Consider the following 26074-nt stretch of genomic DNA (forward strand, 5'->3'; position numbering starts at 1 on the left):
TCTTCGTGGTAGACCCTCGGTTGGGATGGCGGGGCCGGTCGTGCCTCTTGCGTTGACCTCTTGGCGGCTTCGGTTGCCAGGGCTTCCTCCAGAGCAATCTGGAACGTGAGGTCTTTTTTTGCGTAGAGGCGTCGTTGCAACATCTCGTCCCTCAGGCCACCGACGAGGCGGTCACGAAGCATGTTCTCCAACTCTGAGAAGTTGCATAGCCGGGCGGCTTGGCGGAGGGAGGTCACAAACCCAGTTATGGTTTCCCCCGGGGCTTGCCGCTTTGCGTAGAAGGCATTTCGGCAAGCTACCACCGAGGGCTGTGGTGAGAAGTGCTCCTTCAGCCGTTCCATTATTGTTTTGTAAGAGACGGTAGCGACATCTCTAGGTGCAAGGAGAGCCCGGGCGATTTCAAACGTCTCCTCTCCACAGACGCTGAAGAATGTCACCCTCTTCATGGCATCGTTGGTGACTTCTTTCGCTTGCAGGAGGAAGTTGAAACGGGCGGCGTACCCTTCCCAGTCTCCTGATGCTGGTTTGAATGGCGAGAAGCTGCTGTCGGTTGCCATTCTGGGTTCCTTGGGTCCTGGAGCTGAAGCCTGGATGCACGGTGCGATGCAGCGGTGCAGCAGGTGGCGGTGCTGCGGTGCAGTGCGTGGTGGCGGTCAGCTCAGCAGGATCCCACCTTCGTCGCCAGTGAAATGTACTCGGAGTCGAGAGTGAATTTCATGCTCTTTATTCAGCTCATAGTCATCAAGGAGAAGAGGAGAAGAAGAATGGCTCTTTTCCCAAAACCATCTGCTTATATACATTATTTACACAATGGGCCTTGCGTGATTGGCTACTTCAGGGCTACACCTGTGGGCCAATTATATTGTGGATTGACTTCTGCCTGCAGCCTGATTGGCTGCTCCTACAGGCCAATCAGGTAGCAGATTCACTTCTGCCAGCCGCCTGATTGGCTGCTCCAGCAGGCCAATCAGGTTGCGGATTCACTTCCACCTGGAGTTGGATTGGGTAGCTCCCGCTGATTCTGAATCCTATTGTTCTAGGATTCAGCTCAGTACATAACATGGCCCCTTACCATTAGGCAATCACCTCACTAGGAAGCTAGCTTGGCTATTACAGGAATTAGAAGGGAGACAAGGCATACAGCCTACCTCTCCCCACCAAAAAAACTCATCTGTCTGTGTGTGCACGCCTCATTTTCACCATGTTCTCTGGCCTTGCCCGCTTTGGCTTCTGGCCTCTCCTGCTTTACTAGAATACAGCCCCCAACAGGTCTCAACTGAAATAATGCACTGTGGTGGCCTTGCAATGTCTGGGGGGATGAGCAGCAAGCAGGTGTCAAGAAGAGTGGTTAGTGAATGTCAGTGCCCTCCGACATGCTGAATTAAGATTCAGCTGTCTAATATTCAAAAGATGATTAAAATCAACAGTAGCTAAAAATAAATAAAATGCACGCAACTTCTACATGCCTGGGTGGGCTTGCCTACACAAAACTGTTTTAATCAGGTGCCATAAGAAAGCAGAGGGAAGGTGTCTGCCTGGTGTCAATAGGCAGGGGGTTCCAAAGTGTAGTGCAACTTTGGATCTAATTTTACTGATTGACTGTGAGTATAAACAAAACTCAGGCACTAGTTCTTAGTAACATCTTTGTGTTCTTTATGGCAAGGAGGGGAGAAGTCAGCTCTCTGCTGCAACTCATTTTTTTTGCTGAATTGGTGGGGGCAAGATGAGACCGGGATATATAACTGCTTTGACTTGCTGACCAAAGGCAGAGGCCAAAGCACACTACCAAGCCAGGGTTTAAAGTTTTGTTTTCTAAAAAATTTTTTTTTAGATTGCTGCACACTGCCCTGATATTTTTATGAAAGGGCGGTATCTAAATACTTTTATAATTAACATAAATAAATGCTGCTGTTCACACACATACATCACTATGCTAAAATGTTCAGCAAATCTGTCTGGGGCCTTTGTGGGACAGAGGTTCAGAGCACAGCTCCTTAAAGGAGGGACTTTATTGATGGTCCTTTCCCCCAAACACAGGATGTTCCACGGATGTTCCACGGAGATTTCAGCCCCTTTTAGCAGGCTTGGAAACACAGATTTCAGCCCCTTTTAGCAGGCTTGGAAAGGCTGTGAGCTGTTAGTGCCAGCCAACAAGCAGAGGAACTGCTCCAAAAGAAATATCACGTCAGGCCTGCCAACTGTGGAGTGCTTTCGGGATCACTCTGGTGTGGTATGTCGGCCAAAGAACTGGCAGCTGTAGAGACTGCTGGATACCCGCCAACAGCTTGACGTTGGTTCTGCAGAGGGGCATTCTGGCCACAGAGACGTCTTTCTGCTCCTGCCCAGGGCTCCATGGGCACTGCTGTAAGGTCTGCCGGCAGTCACTTGCATCTTGCGCCATTTCTCAGGGCCATTTTTGTAGGTGTAGGTTTGTGACTGAAGAGAAACTCATGCTGCTTACATGTGTGTAAAGCCATTTCCACACCATACATTTAAGGCACTATCATACCGCAGTCATGCCTCCCCCCCCCCAAGAATCCTGGGAGCTGTAGTTTGTTAAGGGTGCTGAGAGTTGTTAGAAGGCCTCCAATTCCCCTCGGAGAGCTACAATTCCCAGAGTTCTCTGGGAAAGCTAATATAGTTGTTAAAATTGCTATGAGAACAGGCGCTCTGTGCGGGGAATAGGGTTCTTCTACAATACCTTTTCAGATGCCACACATTTCCCCTACCATTTTAACAAGCTAGGAGTTAGGGTGCAGATACCAGAATAGTTAACAGAGTGGTGGGCACTGTCTCCTGTTTTACCGATGGCATCCTCTGTTTGAAGGCTGCTGGGCCAAATCTGATTTAAAGAGGAGGAGAGAGCAAGAGGGGCCTTGAAGTTGCCCATAATCTGTTAGCAGCACATAGAAAGCAGGCCGAGGAGGCACCTGTCTGTAGTCCTCCTCACTGTGGAGAGATTAGGGATGGACTGGCCATTTTGGTCACGTACATCCCGGTTGTACATGCTTCTGTGTGGATTTTAAAAGGGGGGATCCTTAGGGTCTGTGTGGAAACGCAAATATAAAATAAAGAAACAGAAGTACTTACAAGGCAGTCTGAGGGCTCCAGCGCTGACACGGTCCATTCTTTAAAAAAATTCCTTTTGAACACCAGAAGTCATTTAGTCGCTCACAGCCTGAAGTGGCTAGTGGGGGGGGGGATTTTGCTGCTGCATGCTTAGAGCAGGGCCACGTTCACACCATGCCTTTAAAGCAATCCTAGACATGACTCCTGCAAAGCATTCTGGGAGCTGTGGTTTGTTAAGGGCGCGGAAAGTTGTTAAGAGGCGTCCTATTCCCCTCACAGAGTTTCGATTCCCAGAGTTCAGAGGCATGTGCAATCTGATTGATAACTGTGTTCTAATCCAGGTTTAAATTTGGGAACTGTGAGTCAGGTCAGTTCACTTTAAGAACATGCAAAGATCTTGCTGGATCAGGCCAATGGCCTACTTAGTCCAGCATCCTGTTCTCACAATAGCCAGTCAGATGCCCTTGGGAAGTTCACAAGATGGACCTGAGCTCAACAGCCCTCTCCCCTTCTGTGGTTTCCATAGACTGGTGTTCAGAAACATATTGCCTCTAACAGTGGAGGTGTTTTTGACAAGTTTTGAAATAAAAAAAACCTGCAATTTTACACAATTTAAAGTTTGTGCAAAATTTTATTTCAATTTTGGTATAAGTGATTAAAAAAAAAAAGAAGTAGAGAGAAATGTCAAAATGAGCTGAAACTCTCTAAATGTGGACTAAACAAAATTCTCTTCCATCCCTCATTAAAGTGAAACAGGCCCACACACGCATGAATAGATCCTAAACCAGAAGCACAGTCAGAATAAGATGGTGGTCCAATGAATGTCGTCAGATTTGCTGCTAAGGAAACTATTGTGGCTTTTAAGAAACAACCCAAGAGATGTACACAAGCAAGTAGATTTTGTACTATGCTATGAGACTGCAGACTGGTAGAGGGTTTTTCTTTGTTTTCTTAAGACCCAAAGTTTCTTAAGTTTCTTAAGGGTGAGGGTGGGTTGGAGTGGTTGGAGAACTTTATAACCCAGCAATCTGTTCAGCCTTGCACTCCCCTCAATGTTTTGTGTGCGAGGGGAGCTGACCTCCTCCCTGAAAGCCAAGAAGAGTACTATTCCATGCGGCGCCGTGCCCCACACTGGCCCCTTTGTTCTTCCTGCCCCACTGTGCTGCTTGTTGGTGGAGCACAAGTTTGGAACACAAGATGGTGTGTCCAGAGCAAATGTAAATATTGGATTTTCCACTGTGGTTACACAGGCAGCCTGCAGTGAATTTACCTCTCTCACTGTGAAGTTCGCACAGAGGCTTCTTTCATCTCCGGGTGTTTCATGGAGCATGGTGGTTGCTGCCAGGTTCCAGGAACCAGGAACATTCCCAACAGAGCCCTTTGTGCACTGGGGAAGATGTTTAGAAGACATTGACTTGCCCAACAGAAAGACTAGTTTCCTTTTTCTTCTTCCTGGTTTGAAGGGCTGATGAAGACTCCAGGTGAGTGGACTGCAGTGCAGGCCTCATCATCAGCCTGGATTTATACATAGGGATCTAAAGCCACGGCTAACAGGGGACGATGGCAGTGTAATAATCCAGATCCCGAGAGTGCAACAGCAATAGCATGGCCAGCTCAAGACTGAGATGAAAAACCCAAGCCCTGCAACCTGGCAGCAGCATGTGTGGTGTGACAGAGGTGTCTTACCAGCACTTGTGTCGCTGCTGCTTACCTGTGTTTTCCGTGGCTTTGGTCTTGGTGGTTGTGAGGAATAAGAACGTGCTTCTTCAAAAGACCATAAATAAGGTTGCAAATGGCTAGGTAATCACAGACTTGCTCACCTAGGGCGTACCTTTAGAAAAGCTTGTGGTTAGGATGCTCATAGATAAGGGCCGTTTGCAACTGAAATGCTGTTTATTGTATGCTTCGCTGATATGGAACTCATTTACACCCACTAGTGGTTGGGATGTGGCTTCATCACATGAGTCAATGTGTAAAAACATAAGAAACATGGACCAAAGGTAATCAAGGGTGGTAGCTGCCAAAATTAGAGTAATGGTGTAAGAAATGAAAATGTTGCTTTTCATATAAAAGCCACAAGGCCGCGGCTATGATGTTGCTTTGCTCAACACCATAGTTACTGGACAACTTCAGGCATAATGTTGCGTTGTACAAGGGCGCTAGGCAATCTCAGAGAAGCAGGCATATTGCTGATACCTGCTAGTGGTCAGAATGTGGGTGTGATAAGTAGACAAGCATCAGCAAATATAGAGATCAATTCATACTTATCTCCAGCTATTTTTGCTTGCCTTAGCATGTAGTTGTAAAGGAAATAGACCAAATAAGGGAAATAATGAAAAATGTTAATAGGGTAATTAGGCGGTCGTGAGAGGCTGAAAACTTTGTAGTCCCCACCCAAGGGGGGGGGGACAAGGGAGGGACCTGCGCTTCGGGTATAGGGGATATAAGCTTGTGTCTGCCAATTTTGGGGTGTGACTACTTTTGGACACCCGCTCTTGCAAGAACGCTTTTGCAATCAATAAATTGTTTGCTGCTTCACCAATTTTGTTCAGATTTTATTTTGAAGGTCTCAGACCCACTTCTAACAGCGGTGTGGAGTTTTCCCACAACACCTGGACAGGGGAGGGGAAGGGTGGCATGCTGGTGAGGTTTGGGCCATGCAGGTCCACCAACAGGAGTGCCTGATTTGTTGTTCCACTGGTGCAGCTGCATGGCCCACACCTTGCCACAACCCTTCTCTGTCCCTGTCCAGCCAAGCAGCAGCAACGTCAGTGTTAGGAGGGTGGCTCCACAGCTCTGATACACTAAGCGTGCCTTTACTTCTCCAATCTCCGCAGGCTGAGCACTTGGCTTTCCCAGGACACATGTGTGCATCCATGTGTCAAACCCACACCATTAAAACTTCAACTCTGTAGTCCCAGGGCAACTGGCAGTTGGGGCTACGGGTGTTTTCCATCCCATATTCGTCACATGTGGCACCGTTTCTGTTCTAGAGCGGTTCATCTTCTGCCAAAAACTCTGTTATTCATCTTGCTGCCCGCCGCGATGAGATTACATAACTTGTGTAATTTACATAATTACATAATTTCCATCCTGGGCTCCTTTGGGAGGGTGGGACATTATATAAATGAATGAATGAAAGTGTAAATTGTGTTGTAATTTCCACTCCATACATTTTAATGCTAAGGAAATGCAATGCAAATGGGGAGTGAACATAATCAATTATATATCATTTTGGACTGAAAGCAACAACAACAAACTGAACGTATTGACTGGATTGATTTCCGATCCAGATGTGGGACGCATAAGTGAACATTGGCAAATTCATTTCCATCAGACTTCTCTGCACATTCTACTTGAGCCCAAGTGTTCTTTTTTGGTAGAGAGTGGGGGAAGAAAGCTTCTTTTAGTTGCTCCTTCTTTGGCTGATGGATGGGACCAAGTTGGTCTCTTCTTTAGCTTGATGTTCTTCCTAGGAGGCAAAGGGAGCAGCTCCCAACCAGCCCTTGGTCCCCTGGCCGATGGCTGTGGCCAGAGCATATTTCTCTTCAGTTCTGCAGTCCCAGGGCAATTGGCCGTTGGAGCAGAGTGCTTTTGTTGTCAGGGAGTGGGGAAGCAAGCTCCATTTCTGGTCAATGGTTGCGCCCCATCTGGACTTCCCCTTGCCTTGTTCTTCCTTGGAGGCCGAGGCTACACAGCCCTTGTAATAAATAAATGTGTGCGTGTGAAAAATATATTTTCCATGAAATGCAGAATAATGCTTCCCTTACGGAAGGAGACATTTATCACTATTATACTGTTAATTCACTCCATTTAGTCCTCTATTGCATTTTCCCTGAGATCCATTATATGTAATAAATGAATCTACTTAACTAACACGCTGGAATTGCAAACTGCTTGGGGTATATTAAAAGAAATTGCTGGCACCCTAAACAGATAACCTGCAGGGGTACGTTTATAGAAAACAAACTATATTGTTTATGGTAGAAAGCACCCTCTGGGTGATTCTGTGCCCAGGACAGAGCCAAACCAAGGCATTTTGCCCAGGCAGAGCCGCAGATGGCGGCACTGGCTCCCCAACCTCTAGTCAAGTACTGGGCTGACTGGCCCAGTTATTTTTTCACCTGATGCAGAAAATCCCACAAACACCTCTTCCTGAGATTCAAACCATGACAATAATAAACAGGTACATAACTATTTGCAGCCCTTTCATGTTACTTGGCTTTCCCAGGTGACGGCCTCCTTTTGCTTAACAACAGGGCTGGCCCAAACCCAGTGGGAAAATTACGTCTGGCACTTGTAATGTGAACAATCGTTTCTGTCCGAAACGCAGGCTTTACGTTTGCGTTACAAACCTGTCTGAAGCAGGAGCTGCTTGAAGCCACGTGTAAGAATGCGCTTCGCTCTCATTCACAAGCTAAGCAGCCCTGGGCCTGGAAGAGAAGCCATGAAATATAACTATGCACATATCCTGTGGGAAATCCTTCCATGTACAAAGCTCCTCTGTTGCCCCCCCCCACCTCCCTCCCTAACCGTACTTAAGATATTTGTATGTGTGTGGTGAGGGAAACTCGGCACCCTTAGCAGAGCTGTGTGGAAACTTCTGTCTCTCTTCAGCTTTCCGCTCCCCCTGAGCTGCGTCACATTCAGCACACACGACTTCTCTGTCAGCCATTCCCTGGGCCGTGAGTGCATTCTTTGTTCCACAGTGCCTTAAACGCATACGGGAAGGATGTACATCTTGGGCCCACCTTGGACCTGACCTGATGTGCAATGTGTGCTCAAAGTAGCTGCTTAGAATGGTGGAAACAGGAGAGACCACTGGAGTCTTGTAGTTGTTTTGAGACCCTTTCTGGGAGCTGGTTGTTTGCCAATTACGCCAGCCCCCAAACAGGCAACTCAGGGGCATATACGGTAATTATTATTATTAGAAACATACTGAGTCAGTCCATTGGTTCATCTAGCACCGTACTGGCTCTACTGGGGATAGCTAGTGTGATGGCGACCTCCAGATATTGTTATATTTATTAACATTGATCTATTGATTGCATATGCACCAAGTGCCTCAATTTTCTAGGGACAATCCTGGGATTCCAAAAGCCATCCCAGCTTCTGATTTGATCCCAGAATGTCTCTATTTCCCCTGCCAGTGCTATTCAGTCAAAGTCTTCTGCTCATGAGTCCAACGGCATAGGGGAGAGTACAGCGCTACCAATGGCAACTTTCTGAAAAATAAGTTTGGGTCTTTTCTTCCCAGGTTTGACTACCAGGAACTTTTGCACAATTCCACCTTCTGCATCATTCCCCGAGGGAGACGCTTGGGGTCCTTCCGGTTTCTAGAAGCACTACAGGTACAACAAAAAGTGTTTTTTTTGTATTTACAGATATAAACCGGTTTAATAGTTGTTACTGTTTATCAGGCAACTGTTTCTCACAGAAGGTACAGTACAGAGAGCTGAAGAAGGAAAGTGGAAGAAAGAAACTTTCTTCCCTGCTTCCTCTTTCAGCTCTTTGCTTTTCAGAGGATTTATCCTTTTAAATATATTGGTGGGTGGGAATGTTAGTTTTTGTTTCATTCATTGCTGTCTTTATCAGAAAATGGTACTGAAGCAATCAAAATTTGTAATGTAGATCTACCTGCCCCACCTCAAGTGCACTGCAGGTATCAGCTGTTTTACGAGTCATTCCCATTTCCTCATTTCCTTACACTGTGAGATGTAATTCTTTAAACGGAAAGTGCAGTGCTTTCTCTCAGCACAATTCCTAAACTACAGTTCCTAGGATTTCTTGTGGAGGCCACGACAGTTTGTAGAGTAGATATGCCTTCAGCAAGCTCAGTTCCTTTCAATAAATGGTGTAATGGCGGGTGAGGACACAGGAAAGACTTTTCAAGCGCAGGAGTAGTGCCATCATCTGCTGAAGTACCAGGATAACTGCTGGACTCACCTGGCTCTGACCAGTGAATGAAGTGATAATACGGCTTATTTGAAACAGATTGGCACAGAGGAAGTTAAGGAAAGAGCAAAATAACCAAGCAAGACCTAGCTACTTCTTTCCTTTCCTTTGATGGGGTTACTTCTTCACACCAGCAGTTTAATGGTAACATTCTTTGCATTTCTAAGTTAAAATTGTTGCATTCCAACTGACTGATGATCTGCCATTAAAGCTTAATGTGTATGCATATCTGTATTATATACTGAAAAATAATGGCTCAACAGAGATGTGTGCTTTTTGGAATTCTCCTTGAGGGTATATGATAGTGATGGAGACATTTCTCCACTCTCTGCCACCCCCTACCAATTTTCTTGAAAACCATAACGGGAAGATCAATTGTCTGAGTATTATTTATCATCATCATCATCATCATCATCATCCAGCTATTAATTTAGGGAAAGCCTTATCAAAAGAAGCAAAACCCCTCCACATTTCTATATAGTGCTTTTTTCCTGGGGGTATGCATACCCCTAAACATTTTGTGAATCTAAGTTTGGCCTCATTGAGGGACAGTATTTCAATATGAGTAGGAAAATGAGAGTACCCCTAAACATTTTTTTAGAAAAAAAGCACTGTTGCTATATATGTCTCTTACTTGAGAATTGGATGTCCTAGTACATCGCTCCCCTGAAACAAGCGATAGCATTTTATTTAGCTTAATCTCCAATTGAGCATACATTCCCCAAGCCTCTCCAAGCCCGTTTTCTTTATACTAGGTTGCTGCAGAGGTTCAGGTTGTGTGTATGTGATTCCCACGTACAAACAGGCTCATCTTATGGCAGCTCAGCCAAAGTGTGTAGGAACAGCAACAGAGCACTTGTATGATACACAGAGGTTGCAATTAAATCACTCTTCCTAGCACAGCAGGAATTTCAAAGGCTGCAACCCTGTGCACACTTACCTGGAAGTAATCCCCACTGAGCACAGTGTGGCTTGCTTTTGAGGAAGCATGCATGGATTTCTGTTGTTCATCCTAAAGCTACCTCTGCCTGCTTCCCCACCTCACCCCTTGCACAGCTCTCTTTCTTCTGTCTCTTTGATCTCTGTTCCTCGTCTCTCATTGATCCAGGCCGCCTGCATCCCGGTGCTGCTCAGCAACGGCTGGGAGCTGCCATTTTCAGAGGTGATCGACTGGAGCAAATCAGCCATCGTCGGGGATGAGAGGCTCCTGCTGCAGGTAACAATGCCTGCACTGTGTTAACAACCCAAGCCCAGCCGGCAGCCTGGTACAAGAAGGCACAGCATAAGCGGTCCTCTGTGCAGGGCTGTGCTTTTCACACCGAGCACTGTAGGCTTACTGTATAGCAGCAGGCGAGATTGTGAGATCATCACGGCTCTGGCCTGAACTGGTTCTTGGCAGATCGTGCATCTGAAGAGTCCATGAAGGAAATGGGTGCATTGACAGGAGCAGTGCCTGAAATAATGAAAGACATCTAAGCAGTTATTTGCAGAGGGTGATATCCAGTGCTTTTTTTCTATAAAAAAAAGTGTTTAGGGGTACTCTCGTTTTCCTACTCATATTGAAATACTGCCCCTCCATGAGGCCAAACTTAAGAGTCACAAAATGTTTAGGGGTATGCATCCCCCCAGATAAAAAAGCACTGGTGATATCCAACTAAGGCCCCGTCTGCACCGTACATTTAAAGCACTGGTTTTAACAGCCATGCTTTCCCTGCAAAGATTCATGGGAGCTGTAGTTTCGCTAAGGGTCCTGAGTGTTGTTCAGAAACCCCTATTCCCCTCACAGAGCTACATTTTTCAGGAAGGTATGGCAATGCTCATCACCCTTAACGAACTGTAGTTCCCAGAATGCTTTGGGGGAAGCCATGGGTGTTAAAGTGGTATGATCCTGTCCTAAATATAAGATGCAGAAGTTGCCTAACAGTTTTTATTATGGCATGAGCTTTTGTGGACTGGAGTTGATGTATGGAGTGCAAGCCTAAATTGGAAGGTCTTATGTGTGTGCGCGCGTGTGCATGCCTGCCCACCCCACCCCCTGCACAATAGTTAGTGGTGAGGTCAGAATAATGAAATGCAAAAACTACAGGCTGTGACCATTACATTAAAACTTAAATGTACAGTGACCTAAGCATTGCTAATGGTAATACAAAATTCCTGGCACTGGTGGAGCAATTAACATCTATATTGGGTTAAAAAACCTGTTCTCTTGATTCAGGTCATAGGTGATAATATTGTATTTCTTAAAATAGTGGTATCATGCCGGAGTCTCCCTTTGAAGCGCATAGTAACTTATTTCATTGCCCTGACCACAAAATGTCATTTCCAAAGGTTTTATAGACTCCCTCCCCCCAAGTTCAGAATATTCAGACTTCCCAAGTATGAAAAATGTAACCTGCACGATGCATCTTTCAGGCAATGCCTGCTGTGCAGCTTGTTTGGCTGACTCAACATCTTTACCCTTCACTTCTGAGGGGCCCCGCTGCTCCTGGTTTTAAAGCCAGTATGTTGGGTATATATTTGTGATTGGTCATAAATCACTCTGCTTCCTCCCCCCCCCACCTCCTCACAGATTCCATCTACAGTCCGATGTCTCCACAGCGACAAGATCCTGGCCTTCCAGCAGCAGACCCAGTTCCTGTGGGAAGCATACTTCTCCTCTGTGGAGAAGATTGTGCAAACCACCCTTGAGGTAAGCCACAAGAGCCTGGGCAGCTGATTCCTTCGATGGGCCAGCTCCTTGTTCAATGTTAATTGTTGCTGAATGGTTTGGATTGAAGAGAGGAATACTGCAGGAGGCTGACTTTGTCATTGATGGGGAATCTATTTTGGCCGGCCGGCCAGATCCTTATCTCCTTACCCGTGGAGGGCCCAAAGAGACAGCTGGGTGGGGTCTGACACACTAACCAAGAATTGCCGTGTTGGAACAAACCAAAATGCCCATGGCGTTCAGAACCTGGCTTTCAGCAGAGCTACAGCAGATGTTTGCCAGCAGGGCATATGATGTTGGCAACCACTCCCTGGCTACAGCCTCTGAGACCATTTTATCATCCATGCCAAGTCCTCATTGACTGGACAGATTTGCAGAGGAAAAGCCTGTCATTTGGCTTGCACATACAGCATTTTTTAATAATAATAATAATAATAATAATCCGTTTATGTAAGTGAGCATCACCTTTCAGTGAAACTGAAAGGAATAAGAGGAAATGTCTCCAGAGGCCATGGCTATTGCTGGTCATAGAACAGTTGTAGACAATTCTGCATTGTTTAGTGGCTGAAAAATTACGGGAAATTATGCCTTGATCAGGAAGCCTGGTGATGCATGGGAACTTCCAGAGCTGCACTCCTTGCCCTGCTGTTCCCAGCATTAAAGGAAACTGAAAACATTTTCACTGCACACTTTTATTTGAAACTGTAAGAAGACCTGTGCTGCATTAGACCGAAAGATCTGCCTGGTCCAGCATTGTTTCCTCAAAGCAGCTCAACAAATGCTTCTGGGAAGCCATCCAGGAAAACCTGAAGACAACAACCTCCCTTTGTTTGCCCTCCCCTCCCCCCCCCAAAGCTAGCAGTGTTCAGAGATAGACTGCCTCTAGATGGGAAAGTTCTGTAGGAATCATGACTAATAGTTGCTGGTAGACTGATCTTCCTCCATGCATTTGTGAAATATATTAAAACCACCTAAGCCAGGAGTCATCATGGTGTTTTGGTGGCAGTGAACCCTGCAAGTGCATCAAGTGAAATAGTGCTTCCTTTTCTCTGCTTTGAAGCATTTTATATTTTTTTAAAAAAACACCTCAAGTTTCTTTCCAACCTTTCTTACATAATAGAACCCAACATTGCAGGCACTGATCAGATCTAGACCTGCTTAGTTTCAGCAAGGTGGTGGTCCCATGTGCCTTCAGATTATATACACAGCCTACCCTACAGCCCACCCACTTCAGTACTTTACCCTGAGTTACAATATTATGAGAGGAGGGATCTTCATCAACTCTTTCCATGTCATTCATAACTTGATAGTGCTGTGTCGTGCCCGCCATTTGTCTGTTGTTGATGAATGAATGGCTGTTGTTGTGGTCGAGGAAAGACTAGAGAGATTGATCAGGGGTGTCTGGGGCAATACTGAACCAAAAGCATACTCGGATCCCCCATGTACTGATTAAGACAAGTCAAACAAACCTTGCAAAACTGAAGACAGTGAAAACAAAGCAACATGCTTTGTACCAAGGCCTCTGGGCCTCTGCAGGTGAAGCCTGGAAATCGTTTTGGAACACCTGATCTGCTGGTTCAGTCCTGAACTCTTGGCAGTACCTTGTCTCCAATGTGAGAAAGATAAGTAAGATTAATATTCCAAGAGGTCAGCTGCAAATAAATTAAGATTAGAATTTCAGGAAATCAGCGGAATTGCAGACTTTAACATGGTGTTTAGATCCATAGCTTTTCAAAGCAAACACACAGACCACATTTCCCTTAAGGCCCAGTGAGCAATTGGGCTGCATCCAGTGCTGTAACAGGTGTCAGCCTGATCAGTGCCTGTAATTGTGTCATTGTCTACTGACTACCCCATGAAAGTCTCTCAAAAAGGGGAAGAGCTGGTTCCTTTCAGTCCAGGCAGGAATAGAAAGAATTAGGACAACCTCATTGTTTGTTTCCATGCCTGGTTAGCAGCAGGATAAGCAAAGTGGTGAGAACTTAGATGAACCCCTGCAGTTTACAGCTGCTTGTCTAAACCTGAACACCTGAGCCTTCAAATATTCCCTGAGGTAACTCAGCAAAAGGGCAGAGGCTCAGGTCCTTACCCACGGGGACCACTTCCCTTTGCAAACTGTCCCAAGAGATGCTGAGTCTGGCTACAGGTGACAATCACCAATCCAGGGTTCTGCTCAACAGGAATTCTGAAACCCCCCTCCAAAAAAAAAAAAAAGGCAGGGAAATTTGGGTTGGAGAGAGAAATAGCACATACAGATAAAGTATTGTTGGCAGCCTTTTTTCATTCCTTGCTAATGGAAGCTGCTTGTCAGGTGAGGTGGAGCCGCTACGCTAGCTTCCCCGCAGGTGACCAGCAAGATGGTTGGTGAGGTGCAAATGCACCAGCAGGAACACCAAATTTGCTCCATCTGAACATTTTCATTGTGCAGATCTCCCTGCTGCGTCTCCCCCACCGACTCTTCTTCCCAGTAAGCTGCAGGGGCCCTCCTGCTGGGAAGCGGGCTTCGCGGCTCCTAGCAAGCCATTTCTGCTTGTTTATCTCCCTCTTCTAAACAGCTAATCTGCTTTGACCCCTTCCCCTCTCAACTCCTGGGGAATATTAACCAATATTTTAAAAACAGATAAGAGAATGATAGCCACCAGTCCCTGTTTCCCTGTGTGTTTGCTTATTATGTTCCTCTCCATTTTTCTCTGCCTGCCTCCAAAGGGGCCTTTGGAATTATTATTATTATTATTATTATTATTATTATTATTATTATTAAATATTTATTTATATACCATCTTTTCCCCTGATGGGACTCAAGGTGGCTTACATATAATAAGAACCACTAAGAACATAGGAGAAACAGTCATTGTAAAACCATATACAGTACATATTTAGACCATGCCAATAATTGCAATAAAACAGCCCTTCCATTGAAAGCAGCCAGTTCCCCAAAGCCTATTGAAACAAAAAAGTCTTCACTTGCCAGCAGAAGGACAAGGAGTCTAGTTTCTCTAGGGAGGCAGTTCCAAAGACCGGGAGCAGCCTGTTTCATGTGCTGCTTTGTGCATGCATGTAAAATATAGCGAGGTTCTTGCCCCATTGTAGGAAGGGCTATAGCAGGGGCGGGGAACCTTTCTGGCCCGATGGGACAGTTCTTTTTCAGCCCCACTTCCCAGGCCAAATTTGACAGGTGTCAATCATCTGTCAATTATCAGGCACCATGTGGGAAGGAGCCAGCAGTGAAGCAGTCTTCTGCAGGATTAAATGCTCTGCTCATCAGCCGATGAGTGTAGGGTTCAGTCCTGCTATCTGCATCACCAGTGTGTGTTCCCTGCAGGGAGTGTGCAGGTGGACCAGCACTTTGCAGCTATGGACTCTGTTCATCAGGTAGGCGTGGTTTCAGGGGGGAATAGCCTTTTGGGTCAAATTGAACACCCTTGCAGGCCAAGACTGGCCAGCAGGTCAGAGGTCAAAAGCCCCCCCCAAAGTTTTTCCCCACCTGCCATAAGGTAACTATGGAAGCTCACCCCCCCAGGTGAATTTTGAACTGGGGTTTCTTGGCTTGCAGTTCAGACTCTGAGTGTCTATGTGCCCCTAATCCACCCTTCCTTACCTTGAAGTGAGGAGGGCAGTTTGCAGATGATCTCATAGGCCAGGTGACACCCTCTCATCACCTGCCAGGTGCTGACAGCTTCAGGAGCGTAATGCTGCTTGCGTGATGACAGCTTTCTTTCTCTTTTGTTAGATCATAAAGGATCGGATATTTCATCAGGAATCCCGCCCAAAGTTCTTCTGGAACGCCCTTCCAGGAGGGCTGCTGGCACTGCCAGAATACTCCACTCACCTCAATGACTTCCCTTTCTACTATCTGCAACATGGTATGGGACTCTTCCCCCCCCCCCCGCCACCACCCCCACTGTCACTTAACACATCACATTATGCCTTCACTTTGCTTTTTATTCCATTAGAGATGGATAAATCTGTCAGTTTCAGTTTCCCTTCTGTTCTCTCCCCCCCACCAACCTTAAGTTCATTTCCACATCATCCTCATGAAAATTTTCTCCATTTTAGCAATTCCCCCCCCCCCAGGATGATACATTCTGTATTGTTATTTCTCCCAATATGTGTACTTTTATGTGTATTTTCTCTTAATATGCACATTTTTGTACAGTGGTACCTTGGTTTCCGACCGCAATCCATTCTGCGGAGGCGGTCGCTCACCGAAGGCACACTTCTGTATGTGCGCGAAGCGCCGATAGATTGCTTCTGTGCACGTGCTGTGCAGATCACTTCTGCACATGTGCAAGCTGTGCATATCGCATCTGCGCATCCGATGCCACGGAACCCGGATCTAAACACTTCCGGGTCCGTGGTGGTCGCTTGCCGAAGCAGTTGCTCGCCAAGGTAGGCGTAAACCGAGGTTTGACTGTACATGTGGCTTGGTTGGATAACTGAATCACAAGTGCAATTTTTGATTTATTTTGTAAAATTTGCATAATACTTTGGAAAGCATGAACTGAACCGAAATTCCCACGCATCCTTAATTATTACAATAACAATTACTGTCTTATTTATGCACAGTCCTTACTGTGATGCCTGAGTGGGTGACTCCCCCTACAAATTTTTGCTATATCCTCTGTAAACCTTGTAGCTTATCGTCTTGTTTTTCCCCCAGTGCTCCCATTTTAGCTACAGTTCTGCCAGCACCCGGCAGCTGCGCTTGCTATTAGAGGGAACGATGGTTATTACTGCACCATCAGGGCACATCCTTGCACAGAGGCAACCTAAACAAGCCTATATTCCCAAGGAGCCTGAAAGCAATGGAAGGGATTAAACGAAGTTATGAAGGGTAGAGCAGGCAGGGCTGCCCACCTGTCAGTCACACCTGATGCCACAGTGATGGCAGGTGATGCTTCCCTTTGAAGGCCAGATTGACAAGGCTTCAAAGTGAATTGCAGAGCTTTCAAACAGCCCTTTGTCAACATCCTCACACAGGGATGTTTACAAAGGGCTTTCAGGACCCCCCCCCCACATTTCTCCTTCAAACTGTGGAGGTTTTCAGGAGAAGAGGGGGAGTGTTGGAGGTGCATTCATACCCACCCTTCACACTTCTCCTTTAAACCTTAGCAGAGGTTTGGAGGAGAAACTCAAGGAGCGTTTGAAAGTCTTGAGCAAGGTGCGCTCCTATTGCTCATCCGCTGATGGGTGGGAGCGCACATTCAGATGCCTCCCCTCCATGTTTGTCCTTCAACCTTCTGCTGAGGTGTGCACTAGAAATAGAGAAGGGGGCAAAAAGATAATAGCAACGCCAACTGTCTGGTACGTAATGGGTGGGTAGGTGCTGCTACAACAGAGCAGTGGCATAGTGTGGGTTGCCGGTGCCGGGGGCATGGCAAGTGTTCTGCACCCCCCAATGGACTGGGCAGCAAGGGTGGGGGCCTGCACCAGGACGGCCCAGGCAGAGCCCACACAGAGGGTGAATGGAGCCTGCCCCAAACAGGCTCCTGCCCCTCTGCCTCCACCCACCTGCCCACTAGACCAACCCACCTGCCTCCGTGCCTCAGCTGCAAAGGCTCTGTACCTGTCGTAGGGGTACCTGGTTGTATCCGCTCAAAAATGTGCACCAGGGGCCATGGTCCCCCTATACCCACATGCTATGCTTCGGCAATAGAGACCCAGTTCCTATGCCATGCCTAATTGAACTCCTGATGAGATGGTATCAGCTGGAGGAGGCCTTCCTGCAGGGTGCAGTGATAGGTACTGAGATGATCTTTTAGGTTTCCTGGTCCCAAGTCGTACAGGGCTTTATACACCTTGAGCAGCCAGTGCGATTCTTTTAGCAGCAGGAGCATCACATGATGGGCGATATTCCACCCCAACGATCCCCCAAGCCACTCCTTTCCACCCTCCTCTCCCTCTTTGCCCTTTCCTCTATTGTTTTGTGTTGCATTACAGATGGCAAGTTCCTTGGGACAGGCAGGGCTACATGGAAAAGGTGGGGCACGAGGAGCAGTCTTGGTATTTCATACTAATCGTGTTTGTTTCCCCCTGTAACAGGATCCAGCCCCTCCAACAAATTTACAGCATTCATCCGTGCTGTCTCGCCTATTGTCTCCCTTTCTCAGCCCATCCTCAAGCTCATCCAAGCTGTCTCCGGGTCCCAGTACTGCGCCCAGGTAAGCAGGAGGTGTGGCTTGTCCTACGGTAATACAGTGGCTTTCTGGGAGAACTCCACACCCTGACTTCTAGGTTCTACCACCTTGTCCCCACCTTTATTCTTTCCACCATTCAGTGGAGTAAGGTAACTTTAGATCCAGGTCTTAATGCTGTTATCAGAGGAGCAGAGGGGAGAGGAACTGTTTTGATCATGCCTGCAGAACCTTTGGCCCTCCAGATATCGCTGAACTACAACTCCCCTCATCCCTGGGCATTGGCCATGTCTGCTGGGGCTGATGGGAGTTGTAGTTCGGCGACATCTGGAGGCTCAAAGGTTTCCCTGGACCTGTTTTATATGCTCATATGTATTACATCACTTGCATCAAATGGTGGTACACAAACTCTGCTGCATTTGGGTGGTCCTTGTGCTCATTCTGCTGAACAGGGCTGTGGGCTTCTGCCCTAAAGTCCTGCCTTGATGGTGCCAATGTAACAATTCCTGTACTACTGCTGCTCCCCTTTAAAAAAAACAAATCTCCAGTAATCTTTGATGAAGTGAGACATTCTTCTGCCCCTCCATAAATATGCACCCAAATGCACCAAGGCAAAATGTCAGAGATGGTAGATTTCTTCCCCTGGAATGCTTGGCAGCTTGGAGGAAGCACTTGGGTGGGCATAAAGCCACCGCCGCTGCCAGCAGGTGCTCACCTCTCCTTCTACCTGCGGGGCAAGTCCTGTCAGCAATTATGTCTTGCTGAAGAAGAACTCTGCCAACAGGCCTCACCCATCTCAGGCCACCCCAGGTGCTCAGAAATGCACAGCAACAAATTGGCCCGGGCATGGCGGGCTAGGATGCCCTTGCACCCTAGATCCAGGCCACATTTACTCTGAAGTAGGGGTAGGGGAGAGAGTTGATTAACCTCGCATATGAAGTGTGAACTAAATTTGCACTTTCCAAAGCAGTGTGCAAACTGGTACGCCAGCTTTCTTTCCACATGTGTGCTTCTGCGAATTCTGAGAGGCAGCTCTCCAGCCAAGTAACGTGTACAGTGTCGATAAAAAAATATGTCAGTGAAAGTGACATTCAAAAATGCATCGTATTAGGGGGAATGGCTTGGCAAAAATGTGTCTGTTGGACGGAATGACACATGAAAGTACAGTATATTTTAGGGAAAAAATCACAGTAAAATGCTACTGAAATTTCATAAGGCCCTTTATTTATTTATTTTTAAAAATAATTATACTTTTATGCAGAAACATAGAATTATAGAGTTGGAAGGGACCATGAGGCTCATCTAGTCCAACCCCTTGCAATGGAGGATACTTTTGCCCAATGTGGGCCTCGAACCCACGGCCCTGAAATTAAGAGTCTCATGCTCTGCCAGCTGAGAACTGAACTTGTCGGAGGGAACTAAGAGAAAGTGAATTTATAGATTAATCAGGGGGTCCATTTTACTTCAGCTGAACTTGTTCAAAGTACATATGTTCAGTCTTAGGTGGTATGTGGCATGTGGCAGACAGAAGACTGGGTTTTCTCTGGCGAGAGGCTGGGCTGACCCAATATATTTTGCTGCCTGAAGCCGAGTAGCAAATGGTGCATCCTTTCTCCCAAATCAAAGTGTATCACACTCAAGGCAGGTCAAGTCATTATGCCCCATGAAGCAGATGGAACACCCCCCTGTATACCTCCCTGCTTCTAAAAGAATGCGATAATAAGAAATAGCTACCGGTTTGCCCTTTAATGACACCCAGTAGCCTGAGGCTGCAGCTTCATTCTACCTGATGGTAGGGCTGGCCTCTGAGAGAGGCCCAGCTCCCTTGTTCAGTCATGCCACAAAAGATTGTGGCTTTGGGCTGCCTCCCAACGATGTTGCTGGAATACCAACCCATAAGATGGTTGCGAGGAGAAAGCAAGATATTGATCTGCAACCTATTGACAACCCTGAGGTAGGGCGGGAAAGAACAGGGGAAGCCCACAAAAATGCAGCTGTTCTGGTCTTACCCAAGCAGAAGCAGTGCGTATTGAGGTGTCATCCACAATGGCATGGCACCAGCTACAACCAGGAGTTGAGGCAACCAGTTCTAAACAAGCACAGTGCACACTGCACAGTGGAAATTCAGCTCTTCCCTTCTGATTTGCTACTCTTAATTTTTTAAAAAACATCTCAGCTGTGTACACACCATGGGATTTAAAGCACCTTTCCCCAAGAATTGTGGGAAGTATAGTTTGCTAAAGTTTCTGGGGATTGTAACTCAGTGAGACTTTATTGTGCATGGTCCTCCCTGCCCTACTATTTTATTGTTTACGATACCGAGGATCATGTTTTGGTTGGCAAAGTGGAGTCTTGTGCTTTTTCTAGGGATGGAGCAAAATCCATCTCCATTTTGTGTCTTTAAAAATAATAATATGGACTCTGCAGGACGAATATTTAGCTGAGTCAACCTGCAATGAAATAGCGGAATTGTGATAGCCAGTCTTGTGCAAAACTACCATATCATTAGCATTTAAAAGGCTGATATAGTTCCCCCCCCCTTTTTTTTAACTTTGTGAAGACCTTGAGAAATTAGCTCCTTCAACCTGGCTTCTTGAATACAGACATGCCTCCAGCCTGCACCAGTCAGTGGAAGTAGGAACCCTCTTTTTGTCACTTGGGCCTCTGAAAATAAAATGTCCATATTGGGCAAGTGGAAATAGGGGTGTGGCAATAGAGAGCAGCCAATGAAACACAACCTCACAAGTGACCAGTTGCCCACCCCTCCACACCAACTGTGACAGAAGATGCACCGTGGCTCATTTTTACAAATAGGATTCTCCATGGTATGGGGAAATCTGCATTAAGTGTAACGAAAGTATGGGCTGGCATTCCATTGCGATGATGATACCCTGTGGAACCTGCCGCTAACATGCACATACAAGTCACTGAGATCACACAACAGCTCTCCCGTGTGAAATTGCACAATAAACTCACAGCTGGAAGCTTGCTAGGTGGCCTAAGAGGCACCTTCCTTGAGTTCATGACTGAGTGCAAGAAACTCTGAAAAGGAAAAGGAAAAAAGTGTAAGGTAGCCCACCACAATAATTTCTCTTCTCATCCACGAGTTCCCTGCACAATACATGGCAATCCCCGTGAGGGACAGCTGCAGTTTCCTGCATTGCAGGGGGTTGGACTAGAATGATCCTCAGATTCCCTTCCAACTCTATGATTCTATGTTAATAGCTTCAGGATGGCCAAATTAACATAAGTTAAAGCTGCTAGAGATGTTTGCCTCATGAGAAAAATTATTTGCATCCTTGGGGAAATGCTGTAGTTCAGGCATCCCCAAACTGGGGCCCTCCAGATGTTTTGGCCTACAACTCCCATGATCCCTAGCTAAGAGGACCAGTGGTCAGGGATGATGGGAATTGTAGTCCAAAACACCTGGAGGGCAGAAGTTTGGGGATGCCTGCTGTAGTTAAGTGTACACGCCATACATTTAAAAGCACATAGCTTCCCCACCAAGAATCCTGGGAACTGTGATTTACCCCTAACTGAGCTACAGTTCCCAATGCCTTTAACAAACTACAGTTCCCAGGATTCTTTTTTTAAAGGAGGGGGTGCCTTGTGCTTTAAACCCATAAAGCACATGTTTTGCATTCAGAAGATCCCAGGTTCAGCTCCCAAGCTCTCCAGACAGGGCTCTGAAAGATCCCTGTCCGAAACCCTCGAGAGCCCCTTCCATAGCCATCGTAGATCATGCTGAGTCGATGGAACGATGCGCTCGCCTGCTGCAAAAGGCCTCTTCCTATGTCCCTGCGTTAACTTTCTAGCTCATGCAGAAGGCGAAGAAGATGTGGAGTGGGAAACTCAAATCACTGGAGAAATATAAAGCCTTCTTGCTAAATTAAACGAAATAGACCCATTACAATAGGCGCTCTCCCCCACGAGAGTCTTTTATTAGCAACGATGCTTTGCTTTTAGTAATAATATTGAGGTTGTATTAAAGCGCATACTCTAGATGTCATCTATTAGAGCGGAACTGTAATTGCTTCTAGCATGGTAATTATATGGTCGGCGGTAAGTATTCTTTTCTAAAAGGAAAAAAAATATTAGAGATACAAACATAAAAATAAATCCTTTGAAATAGGATGTGGGGCAGGATAGTGGGTAGGCTAAACACAAAGACAGTTGCCATCAATCCAGGGAAAGTTTCTCATAAAACGGAGCCCAAGGCCCAAACCTGACATGACGCCATTCATGCAGGCAGGGAAGGTTTTCTTTCAGCCTGATAATGCTTCTTGCTTGCCTCAGTGGGAGGTGTGTGTGTAAGTCAATATTCTTGCTCTGCCCACTTTTGCCCCTGACTCCGCCCACTACTGGAATTTTACCTGGAAAGTTGCCTAGAAGGGAATGTACCGTACCTTTCCATCTATAAGACGCCCCCATGTATAGGACACCCGCTATTTTGGGGGACCCTAAGAAAATGGGGGGAGATGGCACGGAGTTGTTGAGCTTTCTTGCGGAGGATTGCCCAGAGTTGTTGAGTTGTTTCTCACCCACACACGTCACAAAATCTGCCTCCTGTCTGTCCCATCGCCAGAAGACACTGCCTATCTCCCACCCAACTGCCAGGGTGTCAGCCAATCCACACCACCCATTGACGCAGCAACCAGTAACATGCACAATAGCCGCTGACAGACGCAGCAGCAACCAATAAAACGCCCACCCTATGCACTAGTACCCATGTATAAGACGACCCCCACTTTTTAGCATGATTTTTAAGGAAAAAAACTTAATCTTATACACGGAAAGGTACAGCAACTCATAGACTGAAATGGCTTCACCATCCCTGGCCCTGATATTTAACAACCACAGGCCAAGGAATAGGAGACTTTATACAGTACTATTCTCTCCAGGTTTTTTTGTTTTTATACCGGCAACTCCCCGGCCTGTTTGATTAAAAAGGTTAATCAAGGTAAGGGTACTTTTATTTGCTGGTGAAGAAGAAGGCTGAGCTGGCCTGGCCATGGGTTTCGGAGGGAGTTACTGTATGTACACACAGAGGCAAACACACCTTCCTTACTATCTAAATGCACACACATGCAAACATATTTAAAAAAACCTCAAGCCCAGGCTGTCTGGTTACATACAGATAGGATTGCCAACTTTTGCACCTGAGTTGTCCCTTTAAAGCTGTTTGATTTGCAGCAATGAAGCTGGAGACTGGTTATTAATTCAATGCTATTAACTAGCTTCACTTGCTGAGTTCTGCAGACCAAACCTCTCTTAAAGTCCCAAAAGCAAGCCAGTTTTGGTTCGTTTGTTTGTTTTTAAAATGTGGTCCGCTGGTGACCTATCATATACAGCCTTTTGAAGTTAGGATGGAGTGGAGAAAAGTTATCTTTTATCTGAGAACTCCAGGTAGATAAAAGCATCTTCCAGCACCCTAAAGCTCTTTAAGAAATGTGCACTACCTGCAAAGGGGCCATCCTTCTGTCCTATATCACCTCCCTCCCCCCCTTTTAATTTTCTCTCCCTTTAACATAAGCAAGATAAAATACATTTATATCCACCTTCCTCCAACCTTCAGTCAGCTGCTTGGACAAAGGTGGAGGGCCAGCATCACATGGTCTACTTCAAGAATGCTTCACCTGCAGCCTATGGGGCCGTATCTAGCCCACCAAGCCACAGGAAGTGGCCTGCCAGCCCTTGCAGCCAATCAGATTGGGAGATAAAGCACTCTGCCTGATCTTTAGAGAGCCACTTCTGGAGGACAGCAAGAGCACTTTATCTCATGATATAAAATCCCCCTGACTGCTCTTCAGAGATCCTCTCTAAAGAACAGTCAGAGGGATCTTTTATCTCTGATCTTAGTGTTGAGATAAAAGCAGGAAGAGGCGTTATCTCTTAAGATGAAAAGGCAACCTTCCCCCTCACTCCTGATCTGGGGTGGGGTCGTTAGCCTTAGAATGATCTGTACAAAGTAAAAGGCAACCCCACCCCACTACAGGGTTGTAGAGGGGGTTCTGGAAATGTGTGTGCGTGCACATTTGTCTGTGACAGTTGATGCATCATTCTGTGAGTGATATGCCTCCTCTTCTTCTTTCTTTAAATACAGATTTTAGTTTTATGGAGCTGTGAGAAGCCACCCCCACAGAGCAGTAAATGGCCGCAGACGGCGGTACCTTTGACCATCATCCAAGGCAGCAGCAAGGTAAGTTGCCTTTGACTGCCGTGGAGGAGATATAGAAGTGAAAACATTGGCATTAACGTACCCAGGATAAATGCAAATAGAATTCTTCTTACAATTCTTCATAGTAACATATTGGTTTATTTTGCCCCGAGTTCTCTCATTCCAATAGGAAATAAGCAAACTCTGATTTTTCAGTAAAGGTGTTACCATGTCTTCCCATAACCATTATTTGCGAATTTACGGTAATCATTTCGGCAATATGCCGGATTTTACTTAATCATTCTTCTCCTTTTGGTATTCCTTTTTTCATGCCTGATCTATGGTCATTCATGCTGCATGAAGTAAATGAATGGTCATTTCTTAATCTTCCTTCAATACTGTTTTCTTGATGTACCTAAATAATACTCTTCTGTCATTTTGATCCATGTCCCTCTTGTGTCTCCTTCTCTTCTGCTGAAGGTTAGTGACCGGTTTTTGCCTTACTCCGCCATTGGGACAGATGCGGTGCTGAGTCTGGATGAACACACCAGCCTCTCAACCGGTGAGGTGAGGCAGCTCTCCTGAGCCTTTTAATGGTTTGCTCGCAGACATGGGCACCCATAATATATGGGCATGCCAAAGGGCATAATATTTGATGGGCCGTGCCCTGCACTCACACTCACAATTGAAGAGACACAGCACAAAAGGAAAAGAGGCTGGGAGGGAGGAGGAAAAAAGCAAGCTTAGGCACTAATTCTTAGATAAATAAAGTTATTGTAGTGAGCAACAGGAATGGAAAAATTTTTGGGAGATGAGTCAAAAGCTGCTGGTCTTTTAGCTAAGCTGTTTAGTGAGGCCTTGCACTCCCATCTCTCTCCTTCTCCCGCAACTTGATAGAATTTCTCCTTTTCAGCTGGTGAACTGCCAGCAAGGGAAGACCTTTGCTTTCATCATCGTGAGCTGAGTGAGTTCCAGCTGCTCAGCCTCACTCCCTTGCCGCAAAGGTCCTCAGTGGGGACCTGCTGCCTGGCAACACAAGGGAGGGCCAAGGATGAGAGCAGGAAATGCCGCCTGCATCAGCCTGGCATCATTTGGGCACTGTGCTATTTCTGTTTCAGATAGGGCTGGTCCAAGACATTTTGCTGTCTGAGGTGGAGCAGCAGATATCGCCCCCATTCCCAAGTCAAGATGAATAGCAGGCACAAGGCAGTATAAATATTTGGCATTTCGGGCAGAAAATCCCACAGACACCTTCCTATATATTGTTTGTATGCCACCATGAGAGCCTTGGGCAGCGGGGGGAGGGTCTGTAAAGCAGGAAATAAGTATTCTGAAACAGGGGTTCCCAAAGTTTGGTCTGCAGACCACCAGTGGCCCCTATACTTCATTCAGGTGGTTCACAGAAGTGACTCTGGAAGCCAAGCCTTATGAGGAATGGTTGAGGGAGTCGAGCTGGTGATAGGGACATAGGAAGGTAACTTACACAGAGTCAGATCACTGGTCCATCTATCTCAGTATTATCTACACAGACTGGTAGCAGCCCTCCAGGGTTTCAGGAAGGAGTCATTCTCCTGGCCCTACCTGGAACCGAGGACCTTCTGCATGGAAAGCAGATGCTCTGCCCCCGAGCTGAAGCCCTGGCCTTTTGAGGCTCATGCATTTAATTGCTTTAGGGAGTGGTGAGCAAGGGAGAAGTACCATTCTTTCAGGCTTGGAGGAGTAGACAGCTTGGGTGGGGAAGATGTCATTCTTTTATTTAAAAATATACAGGCGTGTTGACTTTTCCCAGAGCAAATGCAGCAAAATGCTTAGTAGGTCACTTCTCAAACAGGCAATCACCTGTTTAAAGACACCAACTTGGGTGTCTTTAAAAGAGGATTAGACAAATTCCTGGAGGATAAAGTTATCATTGGCTACTACCGTAGCTTCAGTTGGAGGCAGTGTGCCCCTGAGTACCTGCTGGAAATCACACCCTTAAGAAATCCCCTAGACAGCATCTTAAAAAGCAGAGACATCACCTTGCCGACAAAGGTCCGTATAGTTAAAGCTATG

At 46.3% G+C, this 26074-nt stretch overlaps 1 protein-coding gene across 1 annotated transcript in view; it reads left to right on the forward strand.

The window, feature by feature from the left end:
- EXTL1 (exostosin like glycosyltransferase 1) overlaps positions 1 to 26074 on the forward strand; it is a 68786-nt gene that overhangs the window by 39839 nt on the left and 2873 nt on the right. Inside the window, exons 3-9 of the mRNA XM_035118061.3 lie at positions 8327 to 8420; positions 10133 to 10240; positions 11594 to 11713; positions 15462 to 15594; positions 17774 to 17892; positions 23969 to 24064; positions 24503 to 24589. Of these exons, the coding sequence (XP_034973952.1) occupies positions 8327 to 8420; positions 10133 to 10240; positions 11594 to 11713; positions 15462 to 15594; positions 17774 to 17892; positions 23969 to 24064; positions 24503 to 24589 (757 nt within the window). The remainder of the gene's footprint in view (positions 1 to 8326; positions 8421 to 10132; positions 10241 to 11593; positions 11714 to 15461; positions 15595 to 17773; positions 17893 to 23968; positions 24065 to 24502; positions 24590 to 26074) is intronic.

The sequence above is a fragment of the Zootoca vivipara genome, chromosome 6 (assembly GCF_965207765.1).
Source record: "Zootoca vivipara chromosome 6, rZooViv2.hap1.1, whole genome shotgun sequence".
Taxonomy (NCBI): domain Eukaryota; kingdom Metazoa; phylum Chordata; class Lepidosauria; order Squamata; family Lacertidae; genus Zootoca; species Zootoca vivipara.